General features: G+C 43.2%; 2 protein-coding genes across 2 annotated transcripts in view; one reads left to right on the top strand and one right to left on the bottom strand.

Annotated features, from left to right (window-relative positions):
- ABCA4 (ATP binding cassette subfamily A member 4) overlaps window positions 1-14895 on the top strand; it is a gene marked incomplete at its 5' end in the record, with an annotated part of 95986 nt that extends 81091 nt beyond the window's left edge. Inside the window, 8 exons of the mRNA XM_027854806.1 lie at window positions 1536-1642; window positions 3323-3464; window positions 5045-5179; window positions 7652-7755; window positions 7865-7957; window positions 9814-10063; window positions 11869-11955; window positions 14812-14895. Of these exons, the coding sequence (XP_027710607.1) occupies window positions 1536-1642; window positions 3323-3464; window positions 5045-5179; window positions 7652-7755; window positions 7865-7957; window positions 9814-10063; window positions 11869-11955; window positions 14812-14820 (927 nt within the window). The remainder of the gene's footprint in view (window positions 1-1535; window positions 1643-3322; window positions 3465-5044; window positions 5180-7651; window positions 7756-7864; window positions 7958-9813; window positions 10064-11868; window positions 11956-14811) is intronic.
- The window catches only part of LOC114037855 (very-long-chain enoyl-CoA reductase-like), a 74255-nt gene continuing 68324 nt past the window's right edge, over window positions 14750-20680 (bottom strand). Inside the window, exons 7-11 of the mRNA XM_027854853.1 lie at window positions 20526-20569; window positions 17080-17137; window positions 15710-15798; window positions 15195-15240; window positions 14750-14974 (exon numbers count right to left, since the gene is read on the bottom strand). Of these exons, the coding sequence (XP_027710654.1) occupies window positions 14847-14974; window positions 15195-15240; window positions 15710-15798; window positions 17080-17137; window positions 20526-20569 (365 nt within the window). The 3' untranslated portion in view covers window positions 14750-14846. The remainder of the gene's footprint in view (window positions 14975-15194; window positions 15241-15709; window positions 15799-17079; window positions 17138-20525; window positions 20570-20680) is intronic.

Genomic DNA, 20680 nt, shown 5'->3' on the forward strand with positions numbered 1-20680 from the left:
TCTCTCTCTCTCTCTCTCTCTCTCTCTCTCTCTCTCTCTCTCTCTCTGTATACACACACATATATAATGCTATATCTACCTATATCTATAGGAAAAATAGGTTCGGGTTACATGGGGAAGGGCCTTAAAATCCAAGTGGAGGAATTCCTATTTTATCCTAGAGGTCATAGGGAGCCCTGAAGTTTATTAGCTTGGATTTGGAGCTTTGGGGAGTGAGTGACCTCTACCCGTGTTTCAGTCAGCAAACACTGACTGAAAATCTGTAATGAGTAGGAGGAAGAGAAGATTGGGGGGAAAGGAAAAGAAACTGACTAGAAACTGACTTGGAGCAATTGAAGTAAGCTGGGAAAATGTCTCTGGATCCAAAGTTTTTTCTTTTATTTTTGTTATTTTTGCTTATTTGCAAAGCTGCTGGGCCCATAGTGGATTGTAGATGGTTTCATACCAGAAGCAAATTTGACCTAATTTCAAGAGACCTACAATACATAGAAGCCTGGCATGTAGGTCACCCTGGCATCACTCTCTGATTAGGGAGGGGTTAAGGGACAAAGTCAATCTAGGTTTTTCCTTTCTTTGTGTCCCCAGCTTAGCACAAAGCCTGGCACTTAGTAAATACTTAAAAGCCTGCTGATTGAATACCTTTGGGTAGATAATAATAATCATAGCAGCTGACATATATATATATATGTATATATATATATATACATACACACTGATATATATATACATACTGATATATATATACTGATATACAGTATATATATTGATTATATATACATACTGATATATATAGATATATATAGATATATATATATATACACATACACACACACACACACACATAACAAAGCTTGCAAAGTTCTTTTCTCACTTTATTAGAACAGGCAGACATTTCTGTTGTATGGTTTGAGCAACAAAGAAAAATCCCTCTGGCCCATTTATCATCCATAGCACAGTCCTGTCAGCCTGTTTGAATCATTTATTTCATTCATTCATTCAATAAGCTATTATTAAGTGCATATTATTATACATAGGCATTGTGTTTTTAGTCATTTGAGTTAAGAGATTGAAAACTTCAGCTAAAAATGGAAATCTGTAAGCCATTATCAGTCATTACCACTTTAGCCAGAATTAGGTTATCAATTTAGTTATCAGAGAACAGGACTCTGTGTGGATGGGACATAGAACAGGGGAAGGGGAATGATTCTGAATGTTGAATGCTGCCCTTTGGGGATTAGGTGGGGAGCCCTAGTGAAGGGATAATGGCAGAAAAGGGGTATATTGAGGATTCTGGGATCCTGAGATGGCTGTAAGAAGGGAAGAAAAGAACCCACCCCAACCCCGGGAAGATGGAGGGCACTAGAAGCCAAAGTCTTGTTCCACAATCTGGACTAGGGCCAACCGTGACCAAGGAGATTGTGAATATTTGTATTACATTATCAGTGTAAAAGTGCAGCTCTCCAAATGGACAGGCAGAAGAAAGGAAATAAAGGAACATTCCTTCTAGTCCAGCTGTTCACCTTCTTCTGTTGCAGTGCTTTGGTCTCCTGGGAGTGAACGGTGCTGGTAAGACCACCACATTCAAGATGCTCACTGGAGACATCACAGTGACCTCAGGAGATGCCACTGTGGCGGGAAAGAGGTGAGTGCCTTGCTTTGTGGGCCAGGGCCCTGGCACCACGTGTGTGTTGAAAACACTGGTCCTTGGCCATGCCAAAGTAGGCCAGCTTAGGGAAGCTACTATGAGCATCCTCTACTAGGCAAACCCCATATCCACCATAATCAGGCCCAGAGAGGGTAAGTGAACAAGATCATGCACAGTAGGCCCAGGATTCAAACCCATCTCCTCTGACTCCAGAGTCCATACGCTTGGCACTAGGTTTTAGCTGCCTCTCCTGCACCAGGGCTACCTCTCTGCTAATGAATAAGGGTAAGAAAATCCATTTTCATCTGCAGTCATCCGGCTTCTCTAGTTAGTTCTTTTGGATGTCTAGAATGCGTGAAAACTCTCAGTTCCTTTTCTGAAGCATTTTCTTCCTTTTGTATTTAAATTCACATGTGGTTTTAGTCAGGGCCTTGAAACCTCAGGTAGCTCCTTTAATTGTGGGAACCTCAAGGGGAGGTTGTGGGTTGTACTTTCTCCCCTTGGAGGCTGATATGAGGGGGCTCACCTCCTTGCCACTTTCTCCCCAGTGTGGGCTGGGTGCCACCTCACAAAGGGACTGGCTCCTGGCACAGTCCTCTCTGTGGATGAGGAGATGGTAGCCCCCCATACTCAGTCATAGTCAGTCAGGCCATATGTAGAGCCTCCTCTTCCACTCTGGGCATTACATTTCAGGAAGGGCATTGAGAAGCCAGAGAGTACCCAGAGGAAGCCATCCAGGATGGTAAAGGGCCTTGAGTCAATGTCACATGAGGACTGGTTGAAAGAACGGAGGGTATTTAGCCTGGAGAAGAGAAAATTTGGAGGAAGGGGTGGTGATAATGAGAGCTGCCTTCAAGTATCTGAAGGACTTGGAAGCTCTTGAGGGTTTGATAGTAAGTAATAATAACTAGCATTTATATAACTCATTAAGGTTTGCAGAGTGTTTTACAAACATCTCATTTCCTCCTCATAACAATCCTGGGAAGTAGGTGCTATTATGTCCATTTCACTGATGAGGAAACTGAGGCAAACAGAGATCAACTGACTTGTCTAGGGTCCCACAGCTAGAAAGTGTCTGAGGTCAGAGTTGAATTCAGGTCTTCCTGACTTCAGGTTCAATGCTCTATCCATTGTACCACCTAGCTACCCCCGCTGCCTAGACTTATTCTATTTGGCCCTTGAGTGTAGAACCAGGAGCAATGGGGTAGGAGGTGTAAAGAGGCAGATTTAGGCGTGATGCCAGACAAGATGTGCTAACAATCAGAGCTGTCCCAAAGTGGAACAGGATGCCTCAAGAGGAGATGGGTTCTTCCTACATGGAGGCCTCCAAGCCAGGGATGATGGCTTCTGGGCTATGTTTTAGAAGAGATTCCTTAGGAGCATGGGCTGGTCTAGATGGCCACTGAGGGGTCTTTCAACTCTTGGCATTCTGTGATTCCGTGGTATGTGTTGAGTTCAAAGTCCAGAATTTTGGAGTTAATTTAGTTTCTAACCAGGGCTCCCCTCCCTTGATTCCTAAAACAGGGCATCCATTCTTAGCACTTGGAAAAAGTGAGGAAGGAAGCAGTTTGTCTTTGCTCAGGTGTCCTCTTCAGATGCTTAAGAAGGACTCCCCCACCCCAACCCTCTGATCCACTTACTGTTTCTGCAGCTAAGGATTCCTCCTTCTTCTTGCAGTATTTTAACCCAAATTTCTGAAGTCCACCAAAATATGGGCTATTGCCCTCAGTTTGATGCTATCGACGACCTGCTCACAGGCCGAGAACATCTGCATCTCTATGCCCGTCTCCGTGGTGTTCCAACAGACGATATCAAAAGGGTAAAATCTGGCTCATTATTGATACTCCGGGGAGAATTAAAGCCCAAATCCCAGGGCAGGGCAGGGCAAGGTGGGGATTGGGCTCTGACAGGCTTCTTCATACATAAGCTGAGTTAACATAGGTAAAACCCTTTGAAAACCTTAAAGGGATATGTAAATGCTAGTTGCTACTGCCCAGATGCTGCTGTTGCTACCTCTCACCATACGTCCTCAAGCCCAGAAGCTGCCAGTTTATGCCCATAGGCTCTGGTCACCAAGTAGTCACCAAAGGGACCAGAAGTTAGGTTTGGTTATTTTCAGGCCTTAAGCTCAACAGCATTGAGGCCTTTTATTTGTGTCATCAGACCAGACTGCAGTCTTGAGTCTAGAATGATTTCTTGTCTGTATAAAATTGGAGACTCTTTCCCTGGACACAGTACCCAGCAACACCATCCTCCCCTTTGAGTAATCTTCAGTCCTGAACCAAGAGACTCTATGTCCTGACTTCTGGCATTTTCTCTGGCTGTCCCCCATGCCTCAAATGCTCTCCCTCTCTCTCCTCATCTCCATATCCTGGCTTCCTTCAAATCCCAACTAAAACTCCACTTTCTCCAGGAGGCTTTCTTCATTTCTCTCTGTTGATTATTTCCAGTGTGGTCTGCATTTAGCTTGTTTGTACATAGTGTTGTGTTTGTTGTCTCTCCTATTAGATTGTGAACTCCTTGAGGGCAGGGACTGTCTTTTGTCGTTTTTTGTATTCCCAATCCTTAGTACAGTGCCCAACATGTAGCAGGCACTTACTAATGCTTGTTAACTTAACAAATACTTATTGATGAATAAATGGCTTAAGCTGGAGAACAAAGTGAAAGAAGAAAACCAACTGGAGCACATTCCTTAAGTTTGTGTCTCTAGGGTTCCCTTGTCACTCTGGGGGATGTGAGGGCAAGGAAGAGAGGGCACAGCAAATTACTTCAAATATCTGGCAAGGTGGGGAAAAATTGAATACCTTTATTTTGGGTTAGGATCATATGTGGCTACTTTGTCTTATTTATTTGATCCCCCTAATGCAGCTGATAATAATTCCTTCTCCGTCCCTATCCCACCCCCAATACTTTCTGCTAACTTGGTATACAGGGTGCCCCAAAAGTCTTAGTGTACTTTTACGCCCTTAAAACTTAAAACTGTACTAAGACTTTTGGGACACCCTGTATACTTTGTATTTACTTACCTATCTACACATTGTATCTGACTAGTAGAATGTAATTTCCTTAAGACAGGAGAGGTTGGGGAGAGTGGTTGGGTTTTTTGTATTTGTGTGTAGCATATAGTCAGCACTATGTAAATGCTCATTGAATTGAATTTTACCAAAAGGGATTTCTGTCATGGTCCCCTTTAATGCTTGTGCTTTCCCTCTGAGAAAACCTTTACAATGTGTATATTTTTTATGTTGGCATATTGTCTCCCACATTAGACTGAGCTCCTTGAGGACAGGGACTATGTTTTTGCCTTTCTTTGTATCCCCTGAACTTAGTACAATGCCTGGCATACAGTAAGTGTTTAATAAATGCTGGTTGACTTGTTGATTTGACTTTCTTCCCCAGGTGGCAAACTGGTGCATTCAGAGCCTGGGTCTGTCTTCCTATGCAGACCACGTGGTAGGCAGCTACAGTGGGGGTAATAAGCGGAAGCTCTCCACGGCCATCGCTCTGATTGGCTGCCCACCTCTGGTGTTGCTGGTAAGAGGTGCCATGGAGTGGAGGGAGGGATGAGGGCCCTGCAGCATGGGGACCCAATGACTCTACTCCCATCAAAGTATCATCCAATTCAGAGAACATTTCAATGACTTGGTCCAATAGTTCTAGAAAACATAGTGCTTGCGTTCATCTTTAATGGTTCATTTAAAAGAAAAACACTTCCATTTAGTTAATGGTCCAGGAATATTAAAGAGCTCAGGAACATAAATATGAAATCTATTTTGTGTAAATATAGTTTTATTATGTATATACCTATATGCATGTATGTATATGGGGACAGTGTGACTTAGGGGACAGAGAGAGAGCTGGCCTTGGAACCAGGAAGATGCAGATTCAAGTCCCAACTCTAACACATACTGGCTGTGTGACCCTGGGCAAGTCACTTAACCTCTCATGCTTTCAACAACTTTTTAAGATGATAAGCTGCAGAGAAGGTGTCTACCAGCATTGTTAGAAGCAGCTCCCTCACCAGGGAATTCCCTAAACCACTGAAATCATGGGTATAGCAGTGCACAAGCACACATGTGCATACATACACACAAAAGGTAGTATGGTGGAGTGGGCAGAGAGCTGGACTTCGAATCCATAAGACCTGGATTCAAGTCCTGCCTGTGATACCTACTGGCTGGCAAGTCACTTCACTTCTCAATTGAAAAGGCAAATCTCTAAGACTAGAAATTGTAAAGGAGGTATCTTCCTTCATTGATAGATAGAGTCACCTCACTGGGAATTAATTCTCTGGACCAATGAAATCATTGGTCTAGCCCTAATAAACAAATAGATATTTGAATTCATTTATGTTTATTCATGTATATATAATATAGTATGTATAATATATTATATCTATGTATGCATATATAGGTACACACATTTTTATATGACATATACATATATTTGGATTAATTGAATTTTAAAATTCAACAAAATAATCAAGTTTCCCACTTTTAGTTTGGTTCAGATCTTTGTATGAAAATGTAACCTTCCGCACTTGGGTACAATTGGATACATCTCTTTGGCCGTTGGAGAGAATGTCCCAGTAGGGAGAAGGGATTATTTTTGTGAAAAGGCCAGGTAACCACCACCCCCCCCAAGTTGGTCAGACACAATACTGTTGTGAGCTCACAGATTGCCACATAGGAGGGGTGTGAAGCCTGCTTTCACTGAGATCCAAGGGTGCCAGTCCCCTGGAATCACTCCTGGGCACTGACCCTCATCTGTGACTGCAAGAAAGAAGGCCCTAACACATAAGTCTCGTTATTACCAGGTAAACAGGAGTTCATTGGTAGTATAGAATCACAGGACTCGAGAGACTAAAGAAGTCTCTTAAAATATCCCTCTGCTCCAGGTAAATATGACTCACTGTTGCTTTTAAAGACAGTGCCCTAAACCTCACTCCTATCCTTAAATACTAGTGCCTCCCCACCAAATATTTTGTGTTATTTTTTTTTTATAGATTTTGCACACACTTCTGTGTGAAACAAACATATTTGTTTCCCTGATAGAATGGAAGCTCCTTGAGGGCAGAGACTGTTTCATTTTTGTCTTTTTGTATCTCCAGGACTTAGCACAGTGCATGGCACATCATCATAGGTAATTAAAGATTGTTGATTGATATCATACAATTAAGAACAGAGATAAGGACTGAACCTGTGATTTCATTGATATAAAGAATTCCATCTACCAATGCATTTTAGCACTCTTTCTGCAATTTATATTACCCAGTTTATTACTAATAAATAAATTATGTGATTTGCCCAGGGTCACATCTATTTCAGAAGCTGAACTTGAACCCAAGTTTTCCTAGTTTCGAATTTAGATTCTATCCACCAAACCATGCTGCATATCTATTATACAGTTAATATTATTATATTAATATTTTTATCGGCAGCTAGATGGCAAAGTGGGTAGAGTGCTGGGTCTAGCTAGAGTGATTTCAAAGCCAGTCTCAGATATTTACTAGCTGTGTGACCCTGGACAAATCACTTAACCTCTGCCTGCCTCAGTTTCCTCATTTGCAAATTGGGGATAATAATAACAGCCCCTAGTTCTGAGGGTTCTTGTTAGATGACATTTATGGAGAGTTTTGCAAACCTTAATATAAATGCTAGCCATCAACTTCATCATCATTATTATAGTTTCCTTATCTATAAAATGAGGGGATTGGAGTAGGTGGTCTCAGTGGTCCCCTGCAGCCCTATGTTGCTGTATTAGAGACTTCTTCTCTAATGCTCTTCCTTCTCTCTTTCTACATCTATGTTCCTAAATTGGAGACTTCATGTCAGTTTAGTTAATCCTTTTCAAGGGGCCTAAGCTCTTTGGAGGTTAAAACTGCCTTGTGGCTAGACTAGCCTCTAGCCAGGGGACACATGGGGGTTGGAGGGGCAGGGCAGATGAGGTGACCAGGAGAAGACAGCTTGTTTAGCACAGCCCTTTCCTATCCCTCCCATCCTCCAGGATGAGCCCACCACAGGGATGGACCCACAGTCCAGGCGACTGCTATGGAACACCATCGTCAGCATCATCAGGGAAGGGAGAGCGGTTGTCCTGACATCACACAGGTGAGAGCTTTGTTCCGGGGACCCAGGGCAGTTTGGGGTTTGGGGCAAGGAACATCCACACAGCCTCTTACCCCCTCAATCTCTCTCTCCCCTCTCTCTTCCCCATCAGCATGGAAGAATGTGAAGCCCTGTGTACTCGGCTGGCCATCATGGTGAAAGGAACCTTCAAGTGCCTAGGCACTATACAGCACCTCAAATACAAGTAAGGAAAAAGCCAGTCTGCAGGTGGGCAGGGTGGCCCCTCTCTGAAGCTTGAGGGTCTGGTCATCTCCATCCTCGTCCCAGGTGGAGGAGAGCAGAGACAGGAGCCTCCTGGTGTCAGGCAGGTGATGAGAAAGGGCCTCATCCAGTGATTCAAAGTGTGGTAAGAGCCTAGCCTGTTTATCTAGGTGAGGGCAGGTCTGGCTGTGGTGTATGGAAAGCCTCACTCTACATGCAGTCAGGGATGAGGAACAGGTAAAAGCTTTGCTTTGAACACACAATCAACCAACCAAATCACTTTGGGTATGACTTGTGTTTTTTTTTGTCTGTGAACATGTTAAATCTCCCCAATTGAAAGTAAACTCTTGGAAGTCATGGACTGTTTTCTTTCTGTTTTTGTATTCCCAGCACCAAGCACAGTGCCTGGCACATAGTGGAAGCTTAATAAATGCTTGTCAATGAACTAAATGACATAGCAGTATTTTAATATAAATACCTGCAGACTTGAATTGGATTTGTAATTGTATGTTCGAGCTTGGAATATTTGCATAAGACTCTTCTCACTGATGAAAAGAATGATGATTTAGGAGGTGGCAGAAGAGTTTGGGAGAGATGTGGTTTGTGTGTGTGTGTGTTTTTTTTTAAAATTGCATCCTACTTCCTGCTTTGGGAGAGCATCTCTGCCTACTGGCTTCTTGGCTTCTTTAAAGTCCCAACCAAAAGTCCATCTTCTTCAGGAAGCCTTTCCCAACCCCTTTTAACACAGACCAGTAAGAAGCCAGGGGAACTATGTATGGAGAATCAATGCTTGACCTGTAGTTAAGTGCTGCTGGAGAGAACCAGAGAGTGCTGGTCATTTCTTATGATCTTGTGCGACATCTGTTAAGCATTCACTATGTACGGGTGCCATATTATGCGTTACAAGGTAGTTACAAATGTGAATGACCAGAACCCCTGCCTTCAAAGAGCTCAGAGAAGCTGCTTGGGGGAGTGGAAAGGATACTGGAGTTGAGGTCAGAGAACCACGGTTCAGATCTCAGATCTTTGCAGTACTTACTAGCTGTGTGACCCTGGGCAAATTGCTTAACCACTCTGTACTTCAATTTCCTCATCTGCAAAATGAAAGGACTCAATGACCCCTAATGGCCCTTCTAGATCAAAGTCTATGATCTGACGATGAATAGCCTACTACACACATGTGTCAACAGTCTGGAATGCCAGCTTGTGCCAGGCAAATGGCCTCTAATCCTTTCCTCTTGATACCCAACAAATCAATTCACCAAGGATAGAATAGGCAAGAGAGAGCAGAGACTTGTAGCTTTAGAATCTAGTCCTTCCCACTCATTTTGCAGATAAGGAAACTGAGGCCCAGAGAGGTTGAATGACCTTTCCATTGTTACACACATAGTGAATGGCAGAGCCAAGGTTAAAACCCAGGTGACAGGCTCAAGGATTTCCAATTAGAAGATACGTCAGAGGCCGTCTAATCCAACCCATTCATTTTACCGATGAGGAGATTTAGTCCCAGCAGGGTTTAAGGTAGAAGGGCTTGGCCAGGGTCACACAGGTAGTAAGTGTTCTAAAGGATAATACTAGGTAGTGTTGATCTACAATGAAGGTTGCCCAGTGACTAAATATCTCAGCTGGATTTGAATTCAGGACTTTCCGGTGCTAGGTCCAGTGATCTCCCCACCACACCGTCTGCCTGCCAACTCTTCAGCACTCCTTCCCCCTGCTCTGTTAGACTTCTTGGGGGAGGGTAGGTGGGGGATTTTTCCTGAGCTGGAAAATGAAAACCCCTCTCCCTCATTCTTCTGGCTTCACCTTGTGCCCTTTGCTCCTGCGTCTGCATCCTAGGTTTGGGGACGGCTACATCGTCACGATGAAGATCAAGCCCCCCAAGGTGGGCTTGCTGCCAGACCTGAACCCAGCCGAGCAGTTCTTACAGGCAAACTTCCCAGACAGCGTACAGAGGGAGAGACACTATAACATGCTCCAGTACCGCATCTCCTCCCCCTCGCTGGCCAGGATCTTCCAGCTGCTCATTTCCAACAAGGACAGCCTACACATCGAGGAATACTCAGTCACACAGACCACGCTGGACCAAGTAAGTCTGGGTCAGAAGCCCAGAGACAAGCCTCCATCAGACAGAAATGGAAAGTAGGACAGGCAGAGAATTGATGCAAAATCTGATAAGACCTCAGAGTTAGCGGGGGCTTGGTGACCCTCCTGGCTAGGTACCAGCTGTCCTGAGGACTCCCCGGGGCAGCCCAAACCAAATTAAAATGTAATTGGGAAATAACTGACAGAGCGTAGTGTTTGCTTCAATTACTGTCCTCAGAGGAACCCTTTCAGGGCAGTCAAAGGTTTCTCCTCATCTACCCCACTCAGACAGCTTGTAGCCAGGCTCATACCTGTATTTTTCTGTAAACCTCGGGGATCCAGAGACAGCCGCACAGTGCCAAACACAGAGTCAGCAGTGGAAAAAAGGATGGGGATTTTGTTTTGTCCCCAACTTATTTACAGTAGAATGAGATGAATGTCCCAGACTGGTCTTGTTTCTGTTAAGCTGCATTACTCAGGGTTCATAGTGCCGTAGACCCCGAAGGGCATCTAGTCTAATCACCTAATTTTAGAGATGAGGGAAAAGAGAACCAGGAAAGTTAAGTGAATTATTCAAGGTCACACAGGTAGCATCAGAGTAGAATTTGAACCCAGGTCCATGGTCAGTTCTCTTTCCACTAGACCAAATGGCATTTTAGAGCTGTCCACATCTGCATTTATTCTTCCCAAGTCCTTTTGCTGAAACCACCCCAGTTTCAGCTGGGGCATATTTTCCTTTTGTGTTTTTTTGCTTTCTGTGAGAGGCAATCGGGAGTTAAGTGACTTGCCCAGGGTCACACACAGCTAGTGAGTGTCAAGTGTCTGAGGTCAGATTTGAACTCAGATCCTCCTGACTCCAAGGCCAGAGCTCTATCCACTGCGCCACCTAGCTGCCCCCCAGCTGAGGAATATGAAAAGCAGATACTAGTGGGACACAGGTGTCTGGGGATTTTGCAAGCCAATTACACAAGCTGCCTTCATGAGAACCAATCCAACCCCCAGTACGTGTGTGACCTTGGGCAAGTCACTGAACCTGTTTGCCTCAGTTTTTTTCATCTATAAAATGGTGATAATAATAGTACTTACCTCCCAGGGTTGTTCTGGGGCAGCTAAGTGGTGCAATGGATAGAGTGCCAGGCCTGGAGCTAGGAAGACCTGAGTTCAAATCCAGCCTTGGACATTTACGAACTGTATGACCCTAGGCAAGTCACTAAACCTCTGTTTGCCTCAGCTTTCTTTTCTATAAAATAAGGATAATAATAATAGCACCTATCTCCTAGAATTGTTATGAGGATCAAATGAGATGATAATTTTAAAGGACTAAGCACCATGCCTGGCACAAAGGAAGTACTAGATAAGTGTTAGCTATTATTATTACATAAGATCATAGATTTAGAGCTGGTAGGGAGCTTGGAGGTCATTGAGTTCATTTTACAGATGAGGAAACTGAGGCCCATAGAGTTAAGTGACTTGTACAAGGTCACACTCCTAGTAAGTATCTGAGGCAGGATTTGAACAGTTCTTCCTGACCCCAAATCCAGTGCCCTATCCATTATGTTATACCATGTGGCCTCCGTGGGTCTCAATTTCATTTGTAAATGTGGGGGTGAGGGTTCGTGGTGCTGACAATAGGGCTTCTGAGGTATATACCGTAGATCTATGGTACCATGACCTATGACCTAGCTAAACCTTTTAAAGTGAACACCCTATAGGGGCTATGGGAGCCCACTGGGTGGCCATTTCTTAGAATGCTTCCATTTATGGTTACATATTGCTCTCTTTCTTCTGCCTGTGTCCCAACTCCCGCAGGTATTTGTGAACTTTGCTAAACAGCAGACAGAAGAGGATGATTTTCCCTTACACCCCCGTGCAGCTGGAGCCATCCCAGATGCCAAGGTAGCCCCAGCTCCTCCCTCCCAGGACGGTGTATAGAGCAGATCCTCTGCTCAGACAGGCCAGTGCAGGCCCAATGCACAGCCCAGGTCAGCCTCTCCAAAGGGCTCTTCCATACCTAGACCGATCCAGGGTGCTAGGGACATAGCCACCAAACAAAGCTACTTGAAACATTGTGGGCATTGAGATATTTCATATGTATGTCAAGACACAAATTCATGCAATATGTCTGAAATGAAAAAACAGGGAGTAACTGCTTTGTCTCTGGGTGCTCATTTCCTTTAGCTGGAAATCACCCATTAGATCAGGGGTTCTTAAACGTCTTCTTTTTTATTTAAATCACCGACATCTTTTACAGTTTGATGAAGCCTGTGCATCCTTGCAGATGGTTGCCTACATTCATAATTGAATGAATTACAGTTAGAGGTTAGTGAAAATAAAGATGTCATTTTTTGCCCCATCCAAGTTCACAGACGCTCTGAAATCTATCCATAGGCCCAGGGTGAGTCCCCACAAAGGACAGAAACACATGCACACAAGCCCTTTCCTTGTCTATGTTCTTTTCTGTGTGAGGTCTTAGGACCATAGATTTAGAGCTGGAAGGGATGATGACATCTAGACTGACACCTTCACTTTACAGTTGAGGAAACTGAGGCCCTGGGAGGTTGTGACTTGCCTAAGATCACACAGGTGTATACCTCATGTTTAGCACAGTACCTGGTATATAGTAAGCACTTAATAAATACATTTTCATTCACTAAACTATTACCCTCAGAAACTTTGATCATATTAGTTTTTTCTCCTTCCCCAACCCAGTGAGCATTTATTGAGCACTGACTGTATATAAGGCCCCATGCTGGATACTAGGAATACAAAGACAAAAAGAGATATAGTGCCCACCTTCAGGAAATAGTGTTTTTTTGGGAGAGCTGACTCTGCCCAAATACAACCCAAGGACAGAAAAATGCCTAAACCTTGGAATGCTAAGCTTCAGGTAAAGTCTTGCCAGCTATGGGTTTTTACTCATCACTTTGACTTAATTGATGATGGTGATGATAATAATAACTCACACTTATATAGCTCTTTAACCCTCTTAACAACAACCTTATGAAGTAAGTAGTGCAAATATTTTCCTCTTTTTATGAGAATGACCCTTTGTGCACAATAAAAAATCTAGACTTTGGGGGAAAGCAGATGTGACTTTTTGTATGCAAAAACTGAAGAAGTAAAAACCTTATTTTGTATTTTACACTATGCAAAGACTCATGAGATTTGATTGACTTTCAGCCCAATGGCTGTTACCTGGTGTTTTCATATTGACTTCAGAATTCAAAACATAGCTTTGACTTTATTTTGTAGATCATCTTTACAAAGAGTTGCAAAAATCTTTCTGTACAGCACTCGTAGGGAAATAAATCTGTCTAGGATGGGATCATTTCTTGCACAGCTTTATAGAAAGCCTTCAAAACTTTCCCCTGAACAAATGGCAGAAGGTCAGCTCCCTAGGAGGTCCTAAAGCTGACTGACTTCCCTCCTATCTGTGGGTTATGAGCGCAAGAGCTGAGCTGAGCTGTCCATCTAGGAATGAGAGATCAGTGCATAGGTTCACCAAGTACATTTGAAAACCTTGCTGAGAGCACGACCCTGGAAAATATCCAGAAGGATGAAGATCCTTTGGTTTCATCACAGCTTGTTTTATGAAAACAGGTTGAGGGTCATGTAGATGATGAACCAGTAACATTTTAAATGGGTTAATAATTGCATGTCTATGACCTGGACCCTCCAGTATCATGAGCTGCTCCAATCAGTGCCTGAGACCCATTAGGTCAAATTATCCACTCTCCCCATTAACAGAGTCCTTTTAAATTGCTTTCAGAAATAGCTACAGCATTGGTTAATCCATGTGACTTCCCCCCTTGTCCTGGGCTCATACCATTATGTTCTCACCCCCAAATACAGTACATGGAAAGGTTTCTTTTTAAGGTGACATATGACTACACTACATGATAGATGGGATAAACATGTTCCGTCTAGGTGGGTCCAGGCTCTGCTCTCTGTCTGTCTGTCCAACCCAGAGAGCTAGGCACTGACTTACCAATTAAACCTCCCTACCTCTCTGCTTCTCTCTGCCCCTTCCACCCCCAACCCTGTAGTATCTGCCCTATTGGCAGAGGCCGTAGTATTTCTTCACCAGCTGAAAAAGTAACATTGGCTGCCACCTCTGCATGAGTGAGGCTTAGACACGGCACTGAACGTTACGTCCCAGACCTGAGCACCAGAGGACTAGCGGGCCCTGTCCCATTTATAAGCTGGACTCTCCCTCATGGCTAAGCTTCTTTACTGCTCTTCTAACACGAGAAATGATCAAACATAGTCCCCTGAAGACATCCTAAATTATGGGAGTTTCCATAGACAGGAAGAGCATGATAACTTGCCGGGGCTTAGAAACAAACAAACAAAAAGAAAACAACCACCTACCGCTACTCCCAAGATACAACTAAAGAACCCTGACAAGTTGAAAATCTCACAGGGACGTGTTACCTCTTAATATGCATGTACATGTGCAGAAAGGAAAGTGTGTATATTTATGAATACACACATACATAGAATTATAGGATTTGGAAGCTGGAAGGGACCTTAGAACAAACGTAGTCCAGGCCTCCTCACTTGTCAGGTGAGGAAACGAGAATACTCGATTACTTTGGAGTGCTGATAGACCCCACCCAGTGCCTTGGTTTAGCTGTCTTTCAGAGAATTATTGCCAATTGATTAACTTTAAAAATTGAAAAGTTACCACTTTTTTTTTTTTTGAGAAAACCCAGAAGACCAGGGCTCAAATGTTGGCTTTTCTGTCCCCAGGTCTGCTGAAGTGCCCGTGCATCACTGCTTGCTTCCTACAGCAAGAAAGGAATGATTGGCATCCGGAGACTGGGATAATCCTTGAACTCTCTTACGTAAGTGCAGTGTTTGTCCTTTGCCCAGATTGTCATCTGAACGAATCCAACCAGTGTGAATAATCCCACTGTATCAACAAAAAAGAGAGAGAGAGAAAAGAAAGAAAGAAAGAAAGAAAGAAAGAAAGAAAGAAAGAAAGAAAGAAGAGAAAGAAAGAAAGAGGAAAAGGAAAAGAAAGGAAAAAAGGAAGAGAAAACAAAATCCATGTCATCTGATGTCAGGCTTCCTGGAGAAGTGCCGAGGGCCCCAGTAGGACCGCCATTGGATAAGAGACCAAGCAGACTCACCTGGGACACACTGAGTCATGATGGTGAAACTGATCCAGGCCCCCACCTGCAACCAAACAGACACAGGAACACTTTTCCTCTAGACCAGAGGTCCAGACCTACACTATTAACCAACATTCCAGCTGACATTAGCATGGGACCTGTTCGCTTTTCAAGTTGATCTATGTGGCCCTGTTTGTTTACCAAGAGCGAATAAAAAGTGTATGTATCCACCACAAATCAAATGTCTGCCATTATTGATTTCCTTGATGAGGAATGAGTCTGACTGTGTGGTTTCAAACATGACACTTTGGTGGCTTTTAGCATCACGTCTCTACTCGTCCTGGCGAGATCATGCATGAGGGGGGTGGCAAGGGGCAGGAAAGAATGTATAACTAGCCTGGATTCCCCATGCTGAGTCTGCTCCTTAGTAGTAAATCTCCAAAGGATAACAAATCTGCTCAGAGACATCACCTGCAACCCAGCAAGGCTGGCCCTTCCTTCCCTAAGCTCTCCCTGCCCATTGGCTCACCTACCTCATAGGTGTAGTTAGGGCAGGAGACAAAGAAAAATAGCCACGTGAATGGATTCTTGGTTGGGTAGGGGATGCGACGTGTCTTTGGTCCTGAGGATGTAAAAGAATGGTCGTGTCAGTCCGTTAGAACAGGCCTACATTATTAACATTTTTTTCATCACAATCAACAAAACAATGACTTCAAGCCCTGATCAGTAGTGTTTGCTGATCTCTGAGGTGTAAATGCTCACACTCAAAATTTACCAATGGGCTATGATGAGCTGACTCCAGCACAACCCCGAAGAGGGAAAGCCACCAAGAGGTTTTTAGACTAGAAGTTGTCTCCAGGGGGTCCACAGAGACTGCTGTGAAGCTGTTGTCCCCTGGACCTCAAACATCAGTGGTAGCTTGAGCTACCTGGGTAGCCTGGGGATAGTTATCTTTGGGATGGTGAGTGGGACAACCCCTGGTGCTTTACCTCAATCGGTACAAATGCTTAGTGAATGCTTATTGACTGGACTTAATCCTTGCATCAGAGAGTTGGAGCTGGAAGGGACCTTTTTCAAGTTCATCAAATTCATTCAAAGGCATAGTGAGAATAAGTGATTTGCCCAGGGGCACACAGCTAGTAAGTGCCTGAGGTGGGATTTGAACCTTGGTCTTCCTGATTCTAAGTCCATCATTTTATACACTCTACCAAGTTCCCTCCCAAAGGGCCATTCAATTCTTTGTCTGACAGAAGAACCCATTCAGACACAGATGGGTGAAAGTTATTACCTACTATCCTTCAATCCTGGTCCCAAATCCAGGGTATCTTGGTCAGTCAACTAGTATATATTAAGCACCTACTATGTGCTAAGAGTAGCTAATAGTGATTCAGTGACTAATGTGAGCAGAATGGCTAATGGTGACTTAGGAGATAGGGTATACTGGCCTGTGCATGCTTGCTGGGCTCTGTCTAAAGCAGGCCTTTTATTAGCCATCTTCCAAATATCTCCAGGCTGTATGACAGACTAGGCCAGGGCCTCTGGGGCAATGGTACCAGGACACAGCCAACTTTGGGGCTTGGGGCCCTCAATATACTTGCCCCTGGATGAAGAGCTAGGAGATACAATCAGTAATGACCATGGAGCACAGCAATGTCTCTAGAGAGCTACAGAGTCCAGAAGCTGCTGGAGGAACCCCTCCCCCAGCCCTCACTCCCTTAGCCAGTGGCTTGAGCAGCACAGACACCCATGAGTTCAAGGTGAGATTTTACAATTACTATGGGTTTTGTCATTAAATCTCATAAAGAAAAAAGAATCTGGTTAGCTTTATGGTCATTGGTCTCTTTTAACTACATAAATGTTAAACTATGACAATAAAAACAAAAAATAAATTAAAAACTCTCACCATTTCCTCTTAGGTTATTGAGCTCCACATGGATTGAAAAGTTTCCAGCTTCACATAACTATATTAAAGGACATAAAAAGATAGTGATACATATTTTTGCTATAATTTTTAGCCCTATTATGTACATTTTTCTTTTTATTGGACCTATGATTTCATTGTCCTAGGGAACTTTCACACCAAAGTGGTTCAGCATACAAACTGATAGTGCAGATTAGTCTTTGAGAGTTGTCTGGGGCCCTAAGAAGTGACTTGTTCAGGGTCCCATAGCTAGAATGTGTCTGAGGTGATGCCCGAATCCAGGGCTGCCAGACTCTGAGGTCAGCTCTCTCAACTCCTGACACCAGGCTGCCTCTCCCACCCCAATAACAGACACATTTTCAGAACTGCCCCAGAGAATAAAGAAGTTCTTTGGGTCTACTTCTAAAGACAATCCAGGAAACATATAAGGTCAACTTTCCCCTCCATCCCCTTCAACAGTGGAGACCTTCATCTGATTTCTAAGGTAAGGAGAAAGGATTAGAGAATTATTAAAAAGCCCTCTCTCCTGGCACTCTGGCTAGCTTAAATGAATGATTTCAAAAGCTGGGTTCATGGAACTTGAAGACACCAACAATCTTTGATTCTGGTAAGAGAGATCAAAGAACATGAGAGTAGAACCTAATGATAATAATAATAGTTAATGTTTATCTAACACTCTATGTCAGTCACTGTACTAAGCACTTTACAATTATTCTCCAATTATAATTGATAACAATACCCTATTATCACCCCCATTTTGCAGATGAGGAAACTGAGGGAAACAGAGGTTAAGTGACTTGCCTAGGATCCCACAGCTAGTAAGTATCTGAAGATAGATTTGAACTCAGGTCTATCCTGACCGCAGGTCAGGATATTCTATTTGCTGCACTACCCTAGATGCCCCCAAAACATGGGGTTCTTAACCTGAGGCTGGTGAACCCATTTAAAAATATTTTGACAACTGAATTTCAGTATAACTGGTTTTCTTTGTAATTCTATATATTTTATTTTATGCATTTAAAAAAACATTATCCTGACCTGAGAGGGGTTCCATAGGCCCCTCAAAGGGATGTATATCCCCAAAAGGTTAAGAATTTCTGGTCTTGAAGTGCTATCTTTTATGACTTAATGGCTAATAGCACTTCATGCCCTGCCCCTCCCCAACCAGCCCAGGAAAGATTCTCAAAGGGAAACTGGACAGCCAAGTCGGCTGTACTGCTAACACAATCAAAGTATGTGAGGCATAGTATGATGGAGTAGAAGGAGTGTAGAATCTGGAGTCAGAGCATGGACTTTGAATGCCAGCCCACTCCCTATTTCCTGGGTGATCTCACACAAGTCACGTCAACGGGCCACAGTTTCAACCTCTGTGAAATAAAGGGTTAAGATTAGATACTGTCTGTGGTCCCTTCCAGCTCTGCACCTAGGGTTCCACCATTAATCTGCCAGACGTGTGTGGAAAACCAAAGGCTAGATTTTGTTTTCTGATGATTGCTGTCTGTGGATATCAGACAGAGAAATGGAGGAAAGCACCCATCAGTGGGGACTGAGAACTCAGGGCTTTTTCATTCAACTCCCTGGAGGACTTTTTGGATTACCTTGGATTCTCACCACTGATGGCTTCCATTTATGAGCCATGGAACTACTAGTTAACATCTTTTCTGATAAAGAGAAGTCAGGAATTGGGAGTACTTTCATCTAGCTTCTGACACTAGGTCAACTGGTAACCACACCTTTTTTTTTTTAAACTATCCATTTTATTATCTATTATGGCACAATATTCCATGACATTCATGACATTCCATGACATTCACAGTTTGCTTAGCCATTCCCCAATGGAACATCCCCTCAGTTTTAAATGTTTGACTACATAAAACTACCACAAAAGCACTTCCATGATTATTTTTGTATATATGGATCCTTTTTCTCCTTTTTTGATTTCTTTCAGGTACAACCCTAGTAGTGGTTAAAGGGCGTTCATAGTTTGGTAACTTTCTGGGCATAATCTAAATTGCTTTCCACAATGTCTTGACCAATTCACGGCTCTAACAACAGAGCACGAATGTGTCTTTGCTGGCAGCCCTTCCAACGTTCAATGTTTTCCTCTTTTATTATCAAGTTATCTTTGCCAATCTGATGGATGTGAGTAATTTGCATTTCTTTCATTATTAGGGATCTAGAGTATTGATTTCATGCTTTTAAAAAAATCAACTTTATTTTATTTTCAGGTCCGAATTCTCTCCCTCTTCCCTATTGTTTCCCATCCCCTTCCCCTTGAGAAAGTAAGAAAAACAAAATCATACACTTCATCTATGCCTTTGGCCCTAAGTCCCATCCTTGCAAGAGGTAGCCAGTGCTAGGTCAAATCCATTTGACATCAATTCCCATCAATCATTAAGATAACCAAGGTGATCAAATTAGTCATTTCTCACTTACAGGCTTTTAGGATCATAGGATTTAAAGATCATCAGTGTCTCTCCATTTTACATTATTCTCCATGACAAACTCTAAATTCCAACCTCAACTGGTCTATTTGCTGCCCGTGAATATTCTCTCTCTTACCTCCTTCCCCAAAGGACACACAGTTAGGAAGTAGCAAAATCTAGAGACTGGAACCCACAACACGATCATAGACAGGACCTCAAAAGCCAGCTGGTCCAACACCGTCATTTTACATGTGAGGAAGCCAAAGCTGGGGACGTTAAGTGAGGCAGAGCCTCAGGATTTGAATTTGAATTCAGGATTTGAATCTAAGTCCTTTGACTCTAAATCCAGATAGTTTGACACCATACAATCTGACCTTAATTTCTAATTACTTTCTTTGCATCCCTAGCACTTAGCACAGTGCCTGACACATAGTAGGTGTTTAATAAATGTTTAATGACTGGCTGACTGAACTTTTCAGAAAATTGTTGTTGTTCGGTCATTTCAGTGACCTCATTTGGGGTCTTCTTGGCAAAGATACTGGGCATTTCCTTCTCCAATTCATTTTTAGATGAGGAAACTGAGGTAAGCAGGGCTGAGTGACTTGCCCAGGGTCATACGGCTAGTAAGTTTCTAAAGCCAGATTTGAACTCAGGAAGATGAGTCTTCCTGACTCCATTCTATCCACTGCACCACCTAGCTATCATTATTTGTCCCAAGACAGTCCTACTAAATGAGAAGAGAGGCAGTGTGCTATAGTGGATAGAGCAATGGACTTGGAATTGGGAAGACTTGGATTCTAGTTCCCCCTCAGACACTAGCTCTGTGATCATACACAAGGTTCTTAACCTCTTGATGCCTCCATTTCCTCATCTGTAAAATGGGGAGGGTAATGTCTGTAGTAAGTAGCTCATAGGGTAATTATGATAAAAGTCACGCACTACATAAATGTGAGTTATTTGAAAGTTCACGAGTCAGGGAAAAGTCTAACATAAAAGACCTACCAGAAAGGTGATCAGAGAAAAATTGATCTGCTTTTGTCCGTAGGCTACACACCAATAGAACAGACAAAACAAAATGAGAAAAAGGAAAAAATAGGAGAGTTAATTACAAGGCCACCCGAAGGAAATGCAGAAATGATATGAACTGAGGGCCGTTT

This window comes from Vombatus ursinus, unplaced genomic scaffold (assembly GCF_900497805.2).
Source record: "Vombatus ursinus unplaced genomic scaffold, bare-nosed wombat genome assembly UNPS02010639.1, whole genome shotgun sequence".
Lineage (NCBI taxonomy): Eukaryota > Metazoa > Chordata > Mammalia > Diprotodontia > Vombatidae > Vombatus > Vombatus ursinus.